The sequence below is a fragment of the Sus scrofa genome, chromosome 12 (genome assembly GCF_054392235.1).
Source record: "Sus scrofa isolate SSC_HxYL_T2T_F1_AM1 chromosome 12, Sscrofa_HxYL_maternal_Yorkshire_Landrace_v2.0, whole genome shotgun sequence".
NCBI lineage: Eukaryota > Metazoa > Chordata > Mammalia > Artiodactyla > Suidae > Sus > Sus scrofa.
In genome coordinates, this window is record NC_139394.1 from 4,517,446 (window position 1) to 4,536,826 (window position 19,381).

A 19,381-nucleotide genomic window follows, 5' to 3' on the forward strand; every position below is an offset into this window, starting at 1 on the left:
GACACAAGACCTTCTCCGAAAAGGCTCCGGTTCCAGGGCGCCCTGACTCAGCCTGAACACGGGTGGTGTTACCATCGTCCAGGGAATGAACCGACACAGACTGCCTGGGAGGGAGGAACTCAAGTCAGGAACCTAAGGGCTCGGCTCCCATCCTGGCCGGAATGAATGTAAACCCTCGACCGCGGTTCCCAGTCCTGGGAGAGTCCCCCACTGTTCAAAGTCAAACACCTTCGCCAGGTAACCTTGCACAACTGTCACCCAGCGCACCAGCGCTTCCTCCCCAAACTATCTGACACCCGGCGTTCGGAGCCACGTCCCATCCTGTCCCTCTGCGCCCCTCCACCCGCTTATCTTATCGGGTACTCAGCTTCCCAACAGCTTCCTCCCCTCCTCTCCCCCAGCACTGTCCCTTCGGGGACGCAGTCACAAACGGGGGCCACAGGTCAGAGTCAATGGCTCAGGTCAAGGTCAGAGTCAAGGGCTCAGGTGTCAACAGGCTTTGATTGGAAGCCTGCAGGACCGCCTACAAGCCCCAGCCTTTCGTTACAGAAAGACAGGCTGTGAGCCAGCAAAGACAGAGCACTGGGGAGAAGCCCCCTGCCCAGCAGGGAACCGGGTCAGACCCAGACAGATCCGAAGTGGGAATGAGGCTGAGGGAAGAGGAATGGGCAGGAAATTTCAAAGCAAAGACTGCAAAGTGGCCTCGGCCAGAATCAGGAAAGCCGGGGGTCTGGCTGCGGGCAAGTTCGGGGTCTGCGTGGAGGTGAGCCAGCTGCAGGCGGTCTGGGCCGACGGGCGGCCGGCTCAGACCTATGAAGCCGGGGCCGTCTGCGCTACTGTCCCTTGGCAGGCAGTTTAAGCCCCAGGGTCCTCATGTGTAAAGCGGGATGAGAGGGGAGCCTGTCGAAAGGTACGAGAACTTCCAGTTACAAGCTAGACGAGTCCTGGGGGTGACACACAGCACGGTGACTAGACTGACGGAACTGCACTGCCGGTCTGAACACTGTGAGAGGGATCCGACAAGTTATCAAAGGAAAACGAATGTGTGCCTGTGTGAGGCGGTGGATGCCAACTTACCGTGGGACCCATCTCACGACATGCACGTCACTCATCACACCGCAGGCCTCCGACAACGGCGCTGCTACATGTCCACTACATCTCGACAAAGCTGGGGGGGCGCCTCCCCCCAAATAAGAGTGAGCGATAAATGAGCTACTGGCCTACGGCACGCCAGACACACGTGCCGCCCAGAGCAACCAGGCCCCCTCTTTGGACTGCAGGCTCGGGGGTCGCCCACGGCAGGTGCAAGGCCTGGCACAGAGGAATGCCCACCGATCCCCCCGGAGAGAAGGGAACAGGACCCCAAGGCAGAAACTGTCTTGAAATTGTCCCCCCCCACACCCCATGGCACCCCGCCCTGCTCTGCCTCCCAGTTACTAACAGCCTCCGACTAAACTGCTTTAAAAGTTTAGTTAAAAATAGTTAAAAACAGGATACTGTTTTGTTTGAGATTAGTTACTGTTTTGTTTGAGACCAGTCACAGCCTAAAATTTCCTTCATGAAAAACAAACATGAGCATCACAAACACAAAAAGGCGATCCCCCCCGCAGTACGGTGACGAAGCAGAGGCAAAATATCTAAGTCTTGCCAGTCTCTGCGGACCTAAGACCCTGCTTTCCGTTCTCAGCCTCACCAGGCAACACTCAATTAAAACACCTATCAAAGAACTATGGAGGGACGGATCATTTAAAAAGAGCTGGGCCGACAAGCCACTCAAGGGACCAAGGGACAGGCAGAGAGCATAACACAAGAATGTCCCCTCCCGGGCAGAGGCTCGGCTGCAACCCTGGCTGAGTGTCAAACAAATCCCAACGTGAGGACCTGGCCGATCGGGATTCGTGACACTGGAGCAAAATCTCTAACTCAGGGAGATGGCGTGCGTAACAAAAAAACCCCTTTTAAAAGGAAAAAAGTCTCCTTGGACCTTCGGTGTTGACCAGTTATTTTTACTATGTGACTTAAATCCGTACAAACAAGCGAGGTAAAAACTCGTATCGTTTTAAAACTCAGACCAACAATGTGCATTTAATGGGAAGGGTGACAATCTGCTGAAGGCAAATTCCTCCTTGGCAGGAACATGGGGCCGATCGGCGGGCACAGCTGCTTCCAAACGCCTGAGATGCTGTTTGAGGACTCGCCACTCCCACGACTTTTCTTTACGTAAACCTTTATCTGCAGAGTCCCCTGTCTGTGAAGGAACTTAGCTTAGACTTGGCTCCAACACATCATTTACACATTAATTCCACCTCCATTCTTTTCGTATTTGCTTTCAACCATTACAACAGTATTGCTTGGCAAACAACCCAATCAAAGAATGGGCTGAAGACCTAAACAGACATTTCTCCAAGAAGATAGGCAGACGGCCAACAGGCACATAAAGAGATGCTCAACATCACGAATCATGAGAGAGATGGAACTCAAAACCACAGCGAGGTACCACCTCACACTGGTCAGAACGGCCATCATAAAAAAAGACTACAACCGGAGTTCCCGGAGTTCCCGTTGTGGCGCAGGGGTTAACGAATCCGACTAGGAACCATGAGGTTGCGGATTCGATCCCTGCCCTTGCTCGGTGGGTTAAGGATCCGGCGTTGCCATGAGCTGCAGTGTAGGTTGCAGACGCGGCTCGGATCCCGTGTGGCTGTGGCTCTGGCGTAGGCTGGTGGCTACAGCTCTGATTCGGACCCCAGCCTGGGAACCTCCATATGCCATGGGAGCGGCCCAAGAAACAGCAAAAAGACAAAAAAAAAAAAAAAAAAAAAAAAAAAAAAAAAAAAAGGAGTTCCCGTCGTGGCGCAGTGGTTAACGAATCCGACTAGGAACCATGAGGTTGCAGGTTCGGTCCCTGCCCTTGCTCAGTGGGTTAACGATCCAGCGTTAACCGGATTCTTGGGCTGTGGTGTAGGTTGCAGACGCAGCTCGGATCCCGCGTTGCTGTGGCTCTGGCGTAGGCCGGTGGCTACAGCTCCGATTCGACCCCTAGCCTGAGAACCTCCATATGCCACCGGGGCGGCCCAAGAAATAGCAAAAAAAAAGACAAAAAAAAAAAAAAAAGACTACAATGAACAAGTGCTAGAGAGGGTGTGGGAAAAAAGGGAACCCACCTACATTGTCAGTGGGAGTGCAAATGGTTTGGCTGCTATGGAAAACAGTATGGAGGTCCCTTAAAAAAAAAAAAAAAAGAAAAGAAAACTAAAAATAGAACAGAACTGCCATATGATCCAGCAATCACACTGGCATAGCATATATCCAGAGAAAACAAATAATTCCAAAGGATACAAGCACCCCTATCTTCACAGCAGCAATATTTGCAACAGCCAAGACATGGAAGCAACCTCAATGTCCATCGACAGATAAATGGATAATGAGGAGGTGATGCAGAGTTCCTGTCGTGGCTCAGCATTAACACACCCGACTAGTACCCATGAAGATGCAGGTTCGATCCCTGGCCTCGCTCAGTGGGTTAAGGATCGGGTGTTGCTGTGGCTGTGGTGTAGGCTGGCAGCTGCAGCCCTGATTCAACCCATAGCCTGGGAACCTCCATATGCCACAAGTGCAGCCCTAAAAAAAAAAAAAAGGATATACACACACACATGAGTATGATTCAGCAATAAAAAAGAATGAAATAATGCCATTTGCACAAACATGGGTGGACCTAGAGATTATCATAATAAGTGAAGTCAGACAGAGGAAGACAAATACCGCATGCTATCACTCACATGTGGAATCTAAAATATGACACAAATGAACTTTACTTAAGAAACAAAAAGACTCAGGCATAAAAAACAAACTTATGGCTACCAAAGGGGCGGAGGGGTGGTGAACTAGGAGTCTGGGATTAGCAGACAAACTACTACATATAAAATAAACAACAAAGTCCTCCTGTATGGCACAGGAAACTATATTCAACATTCAGTAATAAACCAAAATAAACTATGTGTATATATACACATATACGTACATACATCTGAATCGCTCTTCTGTGCACCAGAAACTAAGATAACATAACAAACATAAGAGCAAGACACATACTATCTGATAGCACTTGGCTATAAACATGGTAGGCTTTTCAATTACCAAAATAAAAGCCCAAAATTAACCGATCCCTGCTAGGAGAAGGAACGCTAGGAGTCAGGAGAGATGAAGGCATTCACCTCTTCAGGTGGGCCTGTATCCTCAGGCATCCTGCCCTGTCGCTGTATCGCGATGGTCGCCTCTCGCAGGCCATAATCCCTTAAGCCCTAGGCCAACAAGAATGTCTGGGCCGTCACGAAGGGTTTCTCTTCCCTTAGTTTTCTCTATTTAAAACAGTCGCATGACAGAGCCATGAACCAACGGAATCCAAAACATGCCATGACTTTCCAAACAATTCTCAATCCATAAACTTTCTTCCCTAATAGAGAGCAAATTGAGTGTGTGCGACAATAAAAGCAGCGGCTTTGCATACTCTTCCTCAAACTAAGCTGGATGCGGCAGAGTACGGTTTAACCTTCCAGAGGGTAAAAAATAAACTCGTGGACTTCAGAAGAGCATTTGGTGTTCAGGGAATTGCAGCTGTCAGCTTTTAAAGATCCCATGTGTTTGCCCACATAAAAGAATGCAACGAGCTCTGGAAATATTATCCGGCTCCATGAACCAGAATAAAAACTCCATCGTCGGGAGGCTGATGGTAGGAGTTGGTTTAATCCATCAGGAAAATATCTATCAAGCGCTGCGGACTGAACACCCGGCCCACAGGTCGTACCTCACAGACCCCGGGGCGTCTGACCCTCTGCTTTCTCTGCCTCTTCCCTCCCCGGGGCAGGTCCCACCTTTCCATTCCAGGGGACCGCCCCCAGCGAGCTCACCCCACGACAGCTGCTTTCAGCTGCTGTGCTCTCGGTGGTAAGAAGCTAACGGCAATGGTAACCTTGAGATGTAAATTAAAGATGTATTCTGAATCGATGGGATAAAATTCAGTCGTTAACGCGTCAAGGAACTTGTCTTTGGGATCTGGAATCTATCAAATATCAAAGACAAACAAACAGAGAGAAATATGCACTTAGTTTTGACGGACATTACGGTCAGCTAGACTTTAAAAATGGAAAGATGACAGCCAAGGAGTTGGCTGCATGAATAAACAAACTGGGGTGTGGGTGTGGGTGTGGGTGTGGGTGTGTGTCAAGGATTATTCAACCTTAAAAAGGAAAGAACTTTTGACACATTACAACATGAATGAACTGTGAAGACATGCTACGAGAAATAAGCAAGTCACGAAAGGCCAAGTGCTCTGCAATTTCTCTAATACGGAGTATCTGGAAGAGGCGCTTTACAGAGACAGAAAGTAGAAGGGGGTGGCGCCTGCCAGGGCTGGAGATGGGGGGGTTAGTGCTTAATGGGGGCAGAGTGTCATTGTGGGAAAAGGAACGCGTTCTGGAGACAGAGGCTACCCAACAATGTGAATCTACTTACTACCACTGAATTGTACACTTAGAAATGGTTACAGTGGTGAATTTGGAGAGTTCCCATTGTGGCTCGGTGGGTTAAGAAGCTGACTAGTATCCATGAGGATGCGGGTTTGATCCCTGGCCTCACTCAGTGGGTTAAGGATCCAGCGTTGCTGTGGCTGTGGTGTAGACTACAGCTGTAGCACCAATTGGACAGCCAGCCTGGGACCTTCCATATGCTGCAACTACAGCCCTAAAAAGCAAAAAACAAACAACAACAAAAAAGGTAAATTTGGCTATGTATACCTTATCACATAAAAAACAGTACAGATCTACTCCAGGAGTTCCCACGGTGGCTCGAAGTAATGAACCCAGCTAGTATCCATGAGGATGGGGGTTCAACCCCTGGCCTCGCTCAGTGGGTTAAGGATCTGGCATTGCCATGAGCTGTGGTGTAGGTCACAGAGGATCAGATCCCTGTGGCTATAGTGTAGGCTGGCAGCTGCAGCTCCGATTCGACCCCTAGCCGTGGGTGCAGCCCTTTTAAAAAAAAAAAAACTTAAGTGAAATAAACCAGTGGTTCACAAACCCGCGCAGGCATCAGAACCACCGCCAGGCTTGTGAAGGCAGATTCCCGGGCCCGCCACAGCCGTCCTGACCCAGGAGAGAATGGAGTTCAGAACCGTTAGAATCTGCATGCTGAACCAACTCTGCCTTAAGAAAAGTAAAAGGAAGCCAAGAGGCGTTTAGAGACGAGCTTTCTCAGTATAAACAGCATAAGTCCTGTAATATCACCAACATCTCCTAATTTACTCCTTAAAACGTGTACCTTGCTGCTGTGACACGGACTTGGACTTGGTTTTTAAAATATACACAGGTATAAACGCAGCAAAGAGAAAAACAGTTTTATGATCAGCACTGCCTAAGGCTACAGGATTTCTCAAGAGAAAGAGTCATGCAACAACCAACTTCTCAGGTGTAAACCTGCAGAGATGGCGCAAAGGCAGGTAGAATCCCTCTCCACCCGGGCCGAGCATTTTGAATGAGAGTCTATGTTCGGCAGGGGAACCACGGCAGCCGAAGGGTTTCTATACTCGGTTTTCACCCCCACGCTAAGTGAGACGTAAACCAGGACAGGTTCTCAGTCAACTAGAGGAACCGTAGGCTTCCGTTCACTTGCCATAAACCCTGTTTTACTCACAACAAAAACGACCTGTGTCAGCTTCCTTCCAAACGTGAGATGGTACAAGCAGTGACTCCAACCCAAAGTGTCAGTTCCAGTGGGGCCTCCTGCCAAAGGTTTCACTACTGGAGGCAGAAGCGACACAGAAGCAAGAGTGCGTGCCCCAGGACTCGCCTCTACTTCAGACGGACAGGCTCGGAGGCCTCACTCTATGCTCCGATGAAAAGCGCAGTATTCTCATTCCCGCCCCCAAGACGCCGGTGTGACCACAGCAAGGCGGCCACCGGCGAGGTGGGACATCAGAGCCCAGAGAACTCCTAAGAGAACTGAAGCGGCCGGTGACGGGGATGGAGCAAGGCACCTCGGGCAGGCTGCAGGGGCGCACGAAGGCCACGAGACACAACAGGGCCCTCGGGAGACGGCGGGGGATCCCCAGCCCTTGGCCATGGGGCAGGTGGGGCCTCGCAGGTGCAGACGAAGCTGCGGAGACGTCAGAGGGGCAGAAGGGGAAGGGCTCTGGGCGGACCTAACGCGTCAGACCTCGCCTCACTCGCCTGGCATTAAACTAGTAGGTGAAGTGAAGGAACGGGGTGGAGGGGGTCAGAGCCCAGTGGCCACTGCGGGACGGAAGGGCTGCGATCTGAGGCTGAGCCTGCACTGTCAGAGTGACAAGTTCACACCCAGCTCAGAAGACACCCTTGACAGGCAAAGTCCAGGCATCCCTGGGCTGAGGGCAGGCAGGGAGGCTGCCAGGTCACCTGGGTCTCGGGTCTGAGGGCGGGGCACGTGGTGATGACGCTCACTACAAGAGCAGCTCAGGAGTTCCCTGGTGGCTCAGTGGGTTAAGGATCCTTCATTGCACTGCTGTGGTACAGGATCAGTCCCTGACCTGGGAACTTCCACACCACATGCCACAGAGGTCACTGAAAAGAGTAAAGGCAGAGCTTTTTGGAGGAGTGTGTGTGTGTGTGTGTGTGTGTGTGTGTGTGTGTGTTTCCACTGGGGTGCTCTCTGTGCTGGCGGGAGGAGGGGGTGGGGTCTGCTTCAGGTGAACTAAACCTGCGTCGCGATGGATGGTCAGGTGGAGATAGATGTCCCAGCAGGGAACTGGCCGCAAGTCTGGAAGCTCCTGCTTGGAGGCTGAAGATAAGCTTTGAGACCTTTGGTTTATAAAGTGATAGCTGAGGCCACGGGTTCAAATGCGGCTGCCCGCGAAGAGATGGCAGGTGAGAGAGAGCAGGTGAGAGAGAGACTAACCAAAACCCCTGTGATGTCCAGAAAACACAGAGTATTCAACGAGGGGGTCTCAAAAGAGCAAACTACGTTCTCATTAGAGGAAGAGTCCTTCTATACCCAAGAAGGCAAGGTGGTGGGTGGAGTAAGAAAGGCAACGGTGAGCAGAGCGGAGGACCAGGGACTCGAGAGACCTGCCATCAGCCAGTGAATCAAACACGCCAGACATTAGGAACTGACGCTACGGGAACTCAGGTGTGCCCAAGCGCGTGAACAGGGCACCAGGGACCAGGTGTGCACAAGCGTGTGAACAGGGCACTAGGGACCAGGTGTGCACAAGGGACCAGGTGTGCCCAAGCACGTGAACAGGGCACTAGGGACCAGGTGTGCACAAGCGCGTGAACAGGCACTAGGGACAATACTCCAGTGCAAAAACGTGCAGGAGAGACCTATGACATACAGACGCGGATTTCTGAATGGAAAAAGGATTCCGTACAAATCACGATATACATATATATATACATCCAAGGCTAGCACTCCTAACATCCAATTGTACCTTTTAAGAGAATTATAACGCAATACATGGTTTCTGCTGTGACCTGTGACATTATTCCACTGAAAGTGCATAAAGCTGGTTCACTCCTTTTTTTTTTCTTTTCTTTTTTACCCGCCCCGCCGTACAGGGAGTTCCCAGGCCAGGGATCAGATGATCCGAGCCTACAGTTGCAACTAAGCCGCAGCTGCGACGGATCCTTAACCCACTGTGCCAGACCAGGGATTGAACCTGCGTCCCAGGATGCCACTGACCCTATTGTGGCCACAGCAGGAACCCCAAAACTGTTTCACTCTTGTCCAGGTTAAAAAAAATCAAGAAAGAAGGATCGGTGCTACATGCCAACCCGACCCTCTCCTTGGTACAGTCTCTGGGAGCTTCCCCAACAGAGCATCCCTATCCAGGGCTCCAAGGAAAGAAGCACGAAGCACTGACCAGCACAGCAGCGACGCCTCCCGCCCCCGACGGGGCCAGACTGCGCCAGGCAGTCACTGCAGACCTACACAGAAAGCGCTTCATCAGGCCTGCCAACAAATTCCCGCCTCTCGACTGCTCTCTACAAACATTCGGATCAATGAAGTGGGTTAAAAAGTAACTATAAATGGAAAGACCCAGTTTAACTTGGAAAAAAATGTTTTGCATCCCATTTGCAACTCAAAATTACAAAGGATAATCTCAGGACCAAAGGGGAGAGGCAGGGTTTTAACTGTGAGCTTCAATCTCTATCAGCAAATATTTAAACAGAGCTGCTAAAAAGGAGCTGAGCTGATTGATTTGAGGTCTGCGCCTGCTCCCCCGGCCCCTCAGCTGTAATGAACAATTCAATCAGCAAAAGGTTAAGGTCTGAATAGGACAAACGGCCCAGTTTCAGTAACAAAGCAATGACATGAAGGAAACAGAGAGGAGGGAGGGAGGGAGGGAAGAGAAGAGGCTAAAGACGCGTAGCAACCCACCGCCAAGGTTCACGGAAGCAGGATCCAAGCGGTTTACAGGCGGACCCTGCTTCCGACACCAAGGCGGTCTGAACATGGATCGGGGACTAGACGCTGCCAAGAATCATCAGAACTCTCGTTAAAAAGGGAACGGTCCCCACAGCTGGAGGTGCATCCTGAGGGGTCTGGATGCGGCGATTTCTGACATCTGCTTTCTACACACCAGGGGAAACAAACTGGCAAGATGCGGACACTCGGGGGCTGGCCTGTGGGTACCTGGGCGCAGACCCAATTTTCCTCCCTACTTCCGGATGCTTGACATTCCCGTGACACCAGGCTCAGCTTTTTTTTTAGCGAGAACAGGTAACTCAAGGAGGCAAAGAGCTGAATCAGATCCCGCTTTATTTCCCCTTGAAATATTTCCTTACTGAACCACAGCTGTCTTCGCCCTGGCACATTAAAAGCACTTCACAATGCAGAATGTGTTGGGAGAGTGGGTTTAAGAGACGGGAGAAGGCCTGGCTCCGTACAAAGCGGTGTGTGGTGGAAGCGGACTAGAACTGCCCGTTTTCAGAATGAAGTCAATGTGCTCCAACCCAGCTTTTTTTTTTTTTTTTTTTTTTTTTTTTTGTCTTTTGTCTTTTTAGGGCCGCACCTGCAGCATATGGAGGTTCCCAGGCTAGGGGTCCAATCAGAGCTACAGAGGCCGGCCTACCCCACAGCCACAGCAATGCCAGATCTGAGCTGCATCTGTGACCTACACCACAGCTACAGCAACACCAGATCCTTAACCCACTGAGAGAGGCCAGGGATCAAACCCGCATCCTCATGGATTCGAGTCGGATTTGTTTCCGCTGCACCACGACAGGAATTCCTACATCCCAGCTTTTAAGAAATGCAATAAGACTCACACTACGGCATTCAAAAACTTCATAAATGAGAAGACTACAATCTCCCCAACTAAAAACTGACCAGGACCCTAAATATATCATCAGAGAAAACGGACCATTTCCCTCTATTTCTAGACTGAATAAAGCTGGTTTTAAGGTCAGCTACCCCAAAACGCAGACTGCTTATTCCTTTGAGGAAAAATAAATTCTACTGCATAATAAGCTGACTGAAGATCTAACAATACTTCAACTAATGAAAAAGGTACATTCCAACATCACAACTTACCATCAGAAACTTGGAAACTACAAAAAGGTCCAGGGATAAAAATTAGGATGAGCGGAAGAAGGAGAGGATTTGATTTGAAAGGAGAGGTGAAAGGTGGAATGAAAATATTTCCAACTAAAATAAAGCAAAAAACCAGATATGCATGGGACTCTGGTCAGAGGAAGAAAAGACAATTAGAGGGAAGGGGACAGGGCTCCCCCATCTTCAGGCAGGAGGAAGGGGTGGGTGAAGGCGGCTTCCGAAGGCAGCCACCTGCCTCGGAGCACGACCGGCTCAGGCAGGACCCGTGCTCCTCCGCCCCAACCAACCAGAGGAGCAAGCTGGAAACAGGTGCAGGGGGGAATGGCTCGAGCCCCCAGACACCCCCTCCTTGCTGCACATCTCTCCCTCACCCCAGAAAGAGCAAACCTGAGGATCTCGGGGTGAGGCTGTCCTCAGACCGCACTGCAACAGACAAGCCCACCCCGGGGCCCCCACATGTCCCCTTAGGCCTCCAGATGTGTAAACCCTGACGGAGGAAATAAAGCTAAAATATAAACACGGCATCTCTGGGGTCTAAAGAGAACCTCGAATTCACAGTAGAGTCATCTGCTGACACAGAACTGATCCACTTCACCTTATATCTCGGGGTGGGGGCTATCAAAGGGAGTGGGGCGGCCACGGAGGTCGCCGGGCCCCGCCTCACCCCATCACCTCGTGCTCTGCCGAGTTCCAGCACCTCCCCACGACGCCCTGATACGGGAGGCACCGGGCTGCAGCGCGAGTCTGCGGCAGGAGCCAGGCTTTACTCCCAGCGCATCGGGGCCACCTCGCTTCCTTTCAGCCTCTAGTCGTGGGGGAGACGGAGACACCTGAGGGGAAGGCAAAAGCAGCAAACGCTGGAGAACACACCGAAAAGCAGACGCAGATGCAGCCGAGGGCCCTCAGCCAGGGCCCCTGCCGGCAGAGAGGGCTTGCCTGCTCCACCTCGACAGTGGCACTGCCCTTACTCCGCTTTGGGGAAGGGGGTCTCGATGGGGTTTTGTGTAATTGATGAAGCTCTCGGGAAAGAAGAGAAGCAGCTTCATCACGAAAGAGCCTCGCTCTTCAGGAGGCTGGTTCGCAGAAGGATCAGCGGCTGCTGCTTCTTTTCCACGGAGAAAACCTGACCTCCCGGCTGAAGAGAGATCACGGGTCCTCCCACTCGAAGCTCCAGAGACCACGCGGACACCAGCCGACCGAGTGCCTCGGTGCCTCCGACGTGCTTGAGCCACACTGGAGGGAACCAGAGAAGCAGCAGAGCAGGTCTCTGCCCTCGAGGAACACGTGGGCTCGTTAGAGAGCAACGCTGGGGAACCTTCAGGAACAAAAGCAGCACCAGCTACAAGCAAACCACCTCCCTGACTCTGCAGCCGGGGAGCGGGAGCCGGGGGCTGGAGCGGGAGAGGGGCCCGGAGGGCTTCCTGGCGGCTTGAGGGAAGGAGGTGCGTCAGCAAGACCAGCCCAGCCGGCGAGGGAGCTGAGAGCTGAGGCCAGGAAGGAAGTGTTGGGGGGGGGGGGGCACGGCGAGAGGCAGCTGGGGACAGGGACAGCGCAGAGTCAAGGCACCGGTCACAAGGGGAAGTCGGCATGACTATGCGATGAGCTCAGACCAGGGGTAGGAATGAATGAAGGGCCTTGAAGAAGCAAAGCAGTAGAGGAGGGTGACGCCTGGTGACAGCGGTCACTCAGAGGGGTTATGACAGACACGGAGAGGTCCCTCACCAGCGGCCTGACAAGTGCAAACAGCGCCGGGCAGGAGCCCGCTGTGTGGCCCAAAGGCGGGGCGTGTCAGAAGACGACCCCTCGGGGCTCAGCCTGCAGCGCCGGAAAGAGGCCCTGCTCAGAGGGAAAGGGACACGGATGTGCCTCGAGGGCGCAACCTCGAGACGGGTCTGCTAGCGGTGCAGAAGCCCAGGGGGCTCGGGAGCACAACTAGGAGCCGGGCTGGGGCCAGCAGGCGAGGCGGGGACCCGCCCAGGTCCAGGGAAGCCCTGGGGGAAAAGGGACGGGCGAGGTTACCACTGGGGGGGGGTTGGCAAACGCATCGTCGGGTCGGGGCCTCCCGGTCACACGCTGTCCACGTGGCAGCTGTCCTCAGGCGACCCAAGGATCAGAGACGGGTCCTGGCCCCCTGCTGCTGTGACCACAGAGCCCCCGCCCTCCACGCCCGGAGTCCCAAGCCCCCTCCGGCCCTTACAGAGGGGCCTCTAACAGCAGGAGGAGACGGCTGCGCCCCAAATGGCTGAAGTTTTAAAATGTGTGTCTGACCTCAGGAATTTCAAAATCAAACACTCCAGCCCCAGCCTCTCAGAGCCCGACTCCCACCCTAAGCCTCTTCCCTGGGGTCACCTCACTGGGGCCGTGAGACCAGAGATCCTTGGGGCACAAGACGCTGGAATGTCCTTGGCTGACCTCCGGCTCCTCCCACAGGTCAGGCAGGGCCGCCCCGGGGAAGGTTTTTTGGCTGAGCCTGGAAAAGTTACAGACGTCCTCAAGGACAAGAACCTTCACAAAACATTCCAGCACACACTTCCCTGGGGGAGGGTGACAAGAGCCCAGCACACGCTCTGCGCCAACTGGGGAAGCTTGAACGTCTCTGAGCCTCGGCTTCCTCCCCCTCCACGGGGCTGAGATGCAGAATCTCAACTCACAGAAGCCGCAACCCCCGATCCCGGGCTGATTTCGGAGAAAAGAACATCCCCAAAGATGCCACAAGTGCCTGTTGAACCCCTCCCTTCAATTCTGTCTGTTTACCATTAACGTAAACGTGAGGTCTCCATCCTAGAGGTACACCGACCCCGAAACCAATGATACGCTTCCACTCCATCAACCCACGTCTCCTGACACGGACACCTGCTACCTCGACGACATGCCGGCAATTCCAAATGACACCACCACTCTGGGTGGAAGCGAAGCATTCCCTGGACAGAAGGGTATTTACTCCAGCGTTCACTCCAGGACCCCGTCAGTTAAGACTCGGCTCCACCCACCAAGACCCACGACGACCACCCGACCACCACTTCCGTCCCTGTCACACACTGCGATTACTGGCGCAGGATCTCCTTTGGAGATTTCAGCTGAAGCAATGGTTCTGTTCTTTTGGCTTTTTGCTTTTTAGGGCCGCACCCTCCGCATATGGAGGTTCCCAGGCCAGGGGTCCCAACAGAACTGTAGCTCCAGTGGCCGGCCTACACCGCAGCCACAGCAATGCCGGATCCTTAACCCAGTGACCAAGGCCAGGGATCCAACCCGCGTCCTGATGGATACTAGCGGGATTCAATTCCACTTGAGCCCCGATGGGAACTCCCTCTAGTTCTGTTCTTGCATTAACTGTACACCTCCTTCCTCTTTCTGAACGAACTGAAAAGAACGTTTTCAGCGTAACTCTTTCCTACCATTGCGTTTCCTCGACGAGAGAAAAAAAGGCAAAGAAAATACGTTGTAATGTTGTACAATTACAGTCTGAAAAGTAGCAAACGCCACCCGGAATTTCACTACAGACTTAACAAACATTCTAGCTTCTATCTAATTCTGGAGAAGGAAAGGTGATATATTTCACTTTCAGGTTAAAAAATATTTTCTAACAACTCAAAAATTACTACTGCACCAAAGCAAAAGCAAGTGAAAAAAAAAATGAGTTAATGTTCAAGGATTGTGAGGGGGTTCGGAATTTCTACTTCAAAGTCTTCTGTAAATCCACGCGTAAAAGCAGAAAGGCACACTGTACTATTGTGAAAACAGCGAAGTAAGGAGAATAAGGAAGCTGAACACTAGACAATCAAAATACGTCTTTATTAAACTGAGTGTTTGCAGAAGACATCAGTCTTTGCCTCAAAGGACCAAGGTTGAATGGAGATTTTAAAACCGCCCTTAACGTGCCGGAAAACATAATGCACCAGTCACGTGCCTGCCCCACCGTGGGGTGGGCCGGGGGAGCTCTGCGCCTCACTGGCCCGCCACCACCTCCCCCAGCACCGTGAGCCCTGCCAGCCGAAAAGGGCTAGGCCACCAACCCCACAAGTCATCCACAGGCTGGCCAGCAACCCCCCACCTGGACCCAGGGGGAAGGACCAGTTCAAGTCTCCCTAGAATCTGAACTGGGAAATGTGACAAAAATAGGTCACTTAGAAACTCAAAGAATGCAACGAGAAATGCCACCAAGTTGAACCGGGGCCAGAGGGGCTCTGACCAGCCGTAGAGGCGCGTGAGCTGAAGCCCCAGGGGATGGAAGGCAGGAGGGCACAAAGCAGCCAGCTGGTGGCGGGGGAGGGAGGCTGGGGCAGATGGAGGAGGCAGAGTCCCAGCGGCTGAAGTTCCGGGGACAACGGCTGCCAGGCTCTTGGAGCTCTGCCCCGAGCCAGCTCGCATTCCTGGATTGCTGTGAGGCCCCCATCACAGCCCTGTGTGACCCAACACCACCCTCTCCGGCTGCAGTGGGTCTCTGCTCCTTGGACCGAACGCCAAACCAGCACACAGAAACGTGCAAACAGGAAGCAAGCCTTTCTGATAAGCCATTAACATAAACTACCCAACAGTACTGAAGGAAAATTCAGAACTAAAAAACACCTGCTATGGGGCAAAAAACAAAACCCAAAACACCAAACCTCACACCTGGCAGCGAGGGGGCGAAAGAAACTTTCTGAGGTGTCGGATGAAGGTTCTGCATCTTTGCTCAAAACTGATAAAGCTGTGAATCTGTGACCACTTCACTGTCCCTAAATTACACTTCAATGTGAAAAACAGACATCCGAAGTCTACACTGTCCCCTTTAGCAGACTCGAGTTGTTTTCTTCTCCAAAACTAAATGGATCTGGGTAAACCTCACAACCAAGGCAGAGCAGGAGGAAGCCAGATGCCAGACCCGGGTCTCCACGCGCACAGGACAGACGCAGCTAAAGTCTCCTCCGTGTCAGAGTCGGGGCAGGGGCGGACTGGGAGGGACCAGGCCCGGGAGGGGCCCTGCAGGACTCTCACTGCTCTGGAAAGTTCTGGTTCTGGATCGGGGTTTGACACTTTCATCAGGGTGCGTCCTCGACAGAGGCGTCTTCCTGTACAGACTCGACACCTCGCAGCACGCACGGCGAAGAGAAGGGAGGGCCGGAGAACACCTGCTGGGAACCTAAGAGCGCCGACCAAAGGTTTGTCTGGGGGGCTTTCTGGCTCCTAGTGAGGTGCTTTTGAGCCAAACTCCTCAGGTAAATAACAAGGAAAATGAAGACTTTAGCTCCCCCGTTTGGGGAATTCTAATATGACCCGTGGGTCTGGGATTAGCGGCGGAAACCCATGCGGCAGAGCCCTGAGAGTCCTGTGCCCTCACCTCCATCCTAGAGGGCTCAGTTCCCCGGTGAATCCACCCAGCATCTAAAGGAGCAGGAGGGGGAAAACCCACTCTCCACATCCTTTTTCTACTTGAACAGAAAACAAACAAAAAGAGCAATATCCAGAGGAAGAAGAAGTATTTAGTCAGAATTCCACTGCTGTGTTTTCCCAGGGAAAATGAACTGAAATTCACACATTACCCGGAGGTGCATTTTTAACATAACAAATGTGCAGATGTGGATCTTCAGAGACGCACAGTTGGAAAACATTTCACACACTCGATAAGAGGTCATGAGCACAGAAACAGCATAAGTAAAAGTGGAGTCACAGATCGCTACATTTGAATACCTGGAAAAATAAAAAGCCAAAGAGCAAACCAAAAAGTACTTACAGCCATAATTAGTTCAAAGGGGTGTTTATACACCCTCACCGGTGACTGGTACTTTTGCACCATGATTGCAATAAAACAGCAATCCTCTCACACCTGCAAAACACAAACATTTGTGATAAATAACCACAATGTGGAAAAGATTAAGCCTGCATTTACACAACATACTTCGGTCTAAGACCTCAATGGGTCAACATCTCTATGCCCGAAAAGGTCAAAAGATGATGCTCGATTAAACCCAGGCAGGAAAAGACCATGAGGCAGTAAGACGGCGAGGAAAGCCCGAGTGGAGAGAGGGGACCAGCGCTGGTCTGAGGGCTGGAGGACTCTGCCCCCTTATCTGCCTCCAGCCTCCCCAGGGTTAAATGATCAGAGTCCTTTCCAGCAGTGAAATGGCATGATTCGCTTTTTCTGATAACCTATACAAGGAGTTCTTGAGTCATTTTCTCTTCAACAGCTTCCTCCAGAAACCAAATAAAAATGGTGGCACCTCAAGATGGTAAACCCAGGATGCACAAAAATAAAAGTGGAAAAAAATACACTACTGGGTCTCAAATGACTGTTTTCCTCAAAAGCTATTTTCAAAGGAGACTTGTCACTGCCCATTATTCCAACTGCGCAGACTACGACGTCAGGGCCCTATCTTCAAATGGCAGAGACCTGGAGCCCTCTGGCTTAGGGGCTCGGCTGAAATCTCCAGCCTCAGGTATTTGTAATGTTAGTGAGCAAGCAGCTAACTTCACACGTCAGGAATCCTCCTGCCAGCTACACGCTCACACACTGGTCCCAGCCTACACACTTTTATCCAGAGTCCTCTACCCGACTTTACTTCCCTATTTAAAAGGGAGGAATAAAAATAAACCCAAAAGGCCCACCTGTCCTGCCGAGAATAATCATTACGAATGTTATTTTATGCTGAATATGGTGAGAGGATATTCAAAAGTACAATATGGAATATCCTCGAGGAGCCCAAAGTCTAGCTGTAAAAAAAAGAAAAAATTACGAAGATGTATTTGATTTCATAAGATTCCTACCTGTATCACTACTTCTAAACAGGTTTGGAACGTTCTCCGGTATGTCTGCCATACGGCTCAGAACCGGACAGGTTCTGGAGGAAAAGCGCTATTTTCTGGCAGCCTGAAAACGGCCGCCTAACTCTGCGTGACCTCAAGCCAGCCACTTGACTTCCCCTGGACCCAGAGCCACCTCTGTAAAGTGAGGTTTGGGGTGAGATAGTGTTGAAAGACTTCCAGCTCTAAAATTGTGAGACTCAGAGCCAAATTCTGAATCCACCACAATCAACTGGAATGCCGTCATTAATCTTGATTCGGCGACTGCCAGGTCCCGGTGCGCCGGGACCTCGTTCTATTTAGTTTTGCCAACCTGATAATGCTGGGGCGCAGCAGGGATTCAATAACCTTTTAAAATTTTAATTAGGAAAATTAATTTTAGGGTATCTTCCACAGAAAGAGAGGGGAACTACCGGAGGAGAATGGAAAAAGAGAGGAATGCTCGGGTAAGACTCGGTAACTCCCATTCGGATTCCACCGCCGGCCAGAACCCAAGAGACACTACGCCGAAGAACCTGCTAATTCACGAGCTTCTGAACTCCTGCCAGTTGCCAGCTTCGGATGCTCTGGTCCAAACGTCCTACGTGGGACTCTGGAGTTACAACGGCAAAGTGGCATCGTGGACCAGGGCAGCCTCTATTGCATGACAATCGTGCTTAAAAATGAGCCAATGGCCAGACCCAGAGAGTCCACCCCGAGCAGGCTCGAGGGACGGCCGGGCCCTCCGCTCGATCAGGGAGTCCCGCGCGGCGGCTCCGCGGGCCCCCAGCCCCGGCCGATCCGGGGAGGTGCGCCAGGCACCGGCTGGGACCCCAAACTCCGCTTCCCGCGAGAAGGGTCCCGGGTGGGAAGATCGGCGGGTGGGGGCGGGGAGGGGGCGACCCGTACAGTAGGAGTGGCGCCGGGGGCGGCGGGCCGGAAGGGGTGGGGGGGGAGAAGGGTCGGCTCCGGGCCCGGGGATCCGGGGTGAGCCGGGGAGATCCGGGGGGCTGGGGAAGGGCGGGCCCGGCGGGGAGACGGCCGCGAGAGCCCCGCGCCGCCGGGGGCGGGGTGGGGAGGGCCGGGCCGGGGGCGCGCTCGAAGCCCGCCGCGGAGACGCGCGCCTACCTCTTGTCAGAAAGACCGAGCCGGGGACGCGGGGCGGCGGATGGCGCTCATGCCGGCGGCTCCGCGGTGCCGTCGCCGCTCCACTGCCGGCGGCCGCAGCTCTGCCGCCGGTTCCGGGGAGTGGGCCGGGGGGGGGGGGGAGCGGGGAGGGCCCAGGGAGGCTCGAGTGGTTGTTACGGGTGACGGGGAGGGCGGGGCCCGGAGGCCGGAAGGGGTGCGCGTGCGCGGAAGCGGCCGAGAGACGGAGGCGGGCGCGAAGCCGGTTGCTAGGGAGGGGGGAGGGGCGGCAACCGGGGCCGAGCCGAGCTGCGCAGGCGCCAACTCCAGGCGGGCGGGCGTGGAGGGAGCTCGGAGCCGGCAAAGGCGCCTGGCCCCGCCCAGTTTTGCATCATGGGGCGGGGCGGGGGCGGGGCTCGCGGGAAAAGCGGCGGAGGCGGCGGAGGCGCCAGAGGAGCTGCGAGTGGGACCCGCGAGAGCTGCGCAGACCTGGAACAGGGAAGTTGGCGAAGAATCAAAATAGCAGGGGCTTCCGGCTTTGCTGAGGCCCAGGGCTCAGGCTCCCGCGCTTCCTCAATTTTCGCCGACTTCGGCAGTACGCTGACCACATTCTCACAGAGTAACGCAGAGGAGGCAAATGCCAGGACTAGGGAGGGGCTGGGTGGAACCCATCGGCATCGTGTCAACGCGTCCAGGCTGTGCGGGGGCGCGAAGCCAAGTGGGTCTGGCGTTTCAGCAAAACTCCCAACTTTGAAGCACAAGTGTGATACACACTGAGACGTTCAGGGGTTCTCAAGAGGAGCCAATCGCTGGAGAGGGCCAGCAGCACGTCCACCCACACAGCGAGGCTGGTTTTATAGCCAACAGACAGTTTCTCCATCAATGTCACTGTTGTTCCGTTCGAATTCGTCACCCT

General features: G+C 53.1%; 1 protein-coding gene across 4 annotated transcripts in view; it reads right to left on the reverse strand.

The window, feature by feature from the left end:
* The window catches only part of SEC14L1 (SEC14 like lipid binding 1), a 49,398-nt gene extending 30,723 nt beyond the window's left edge, over positions 1 to 18,675 (reverse strand). For 3 of the 4 annotated variants that reach the window (XM_005653864.4, XM_084983652.1, XM_084983650.1), the window contains exons 1-2: positions 18,469 to 18,675; positions 16,295 to 16,387 (exon numbers count right to left, since the gene is read on the reverse strand). In XM_005653864.4, the coding sequence (XP_005653921.3) occupies positions 16,295 to 16,357 (63 nt within the window). In that variant the 5' untranslated portion in view covers positions 16,358 to 16,387; positions 18,469 to 18,675. Of the gene's footprint in view, positions 1 to 4,214; positions 4,858 to 16,294; positions 16,388 to 18,468 lie in introns of those variants that run through there. The other variant, XM_084983651.1, reaches the window with a different exon arrangement.
* Positions 18,676 to 19,381: the final 706 nt, after the last annotated feature.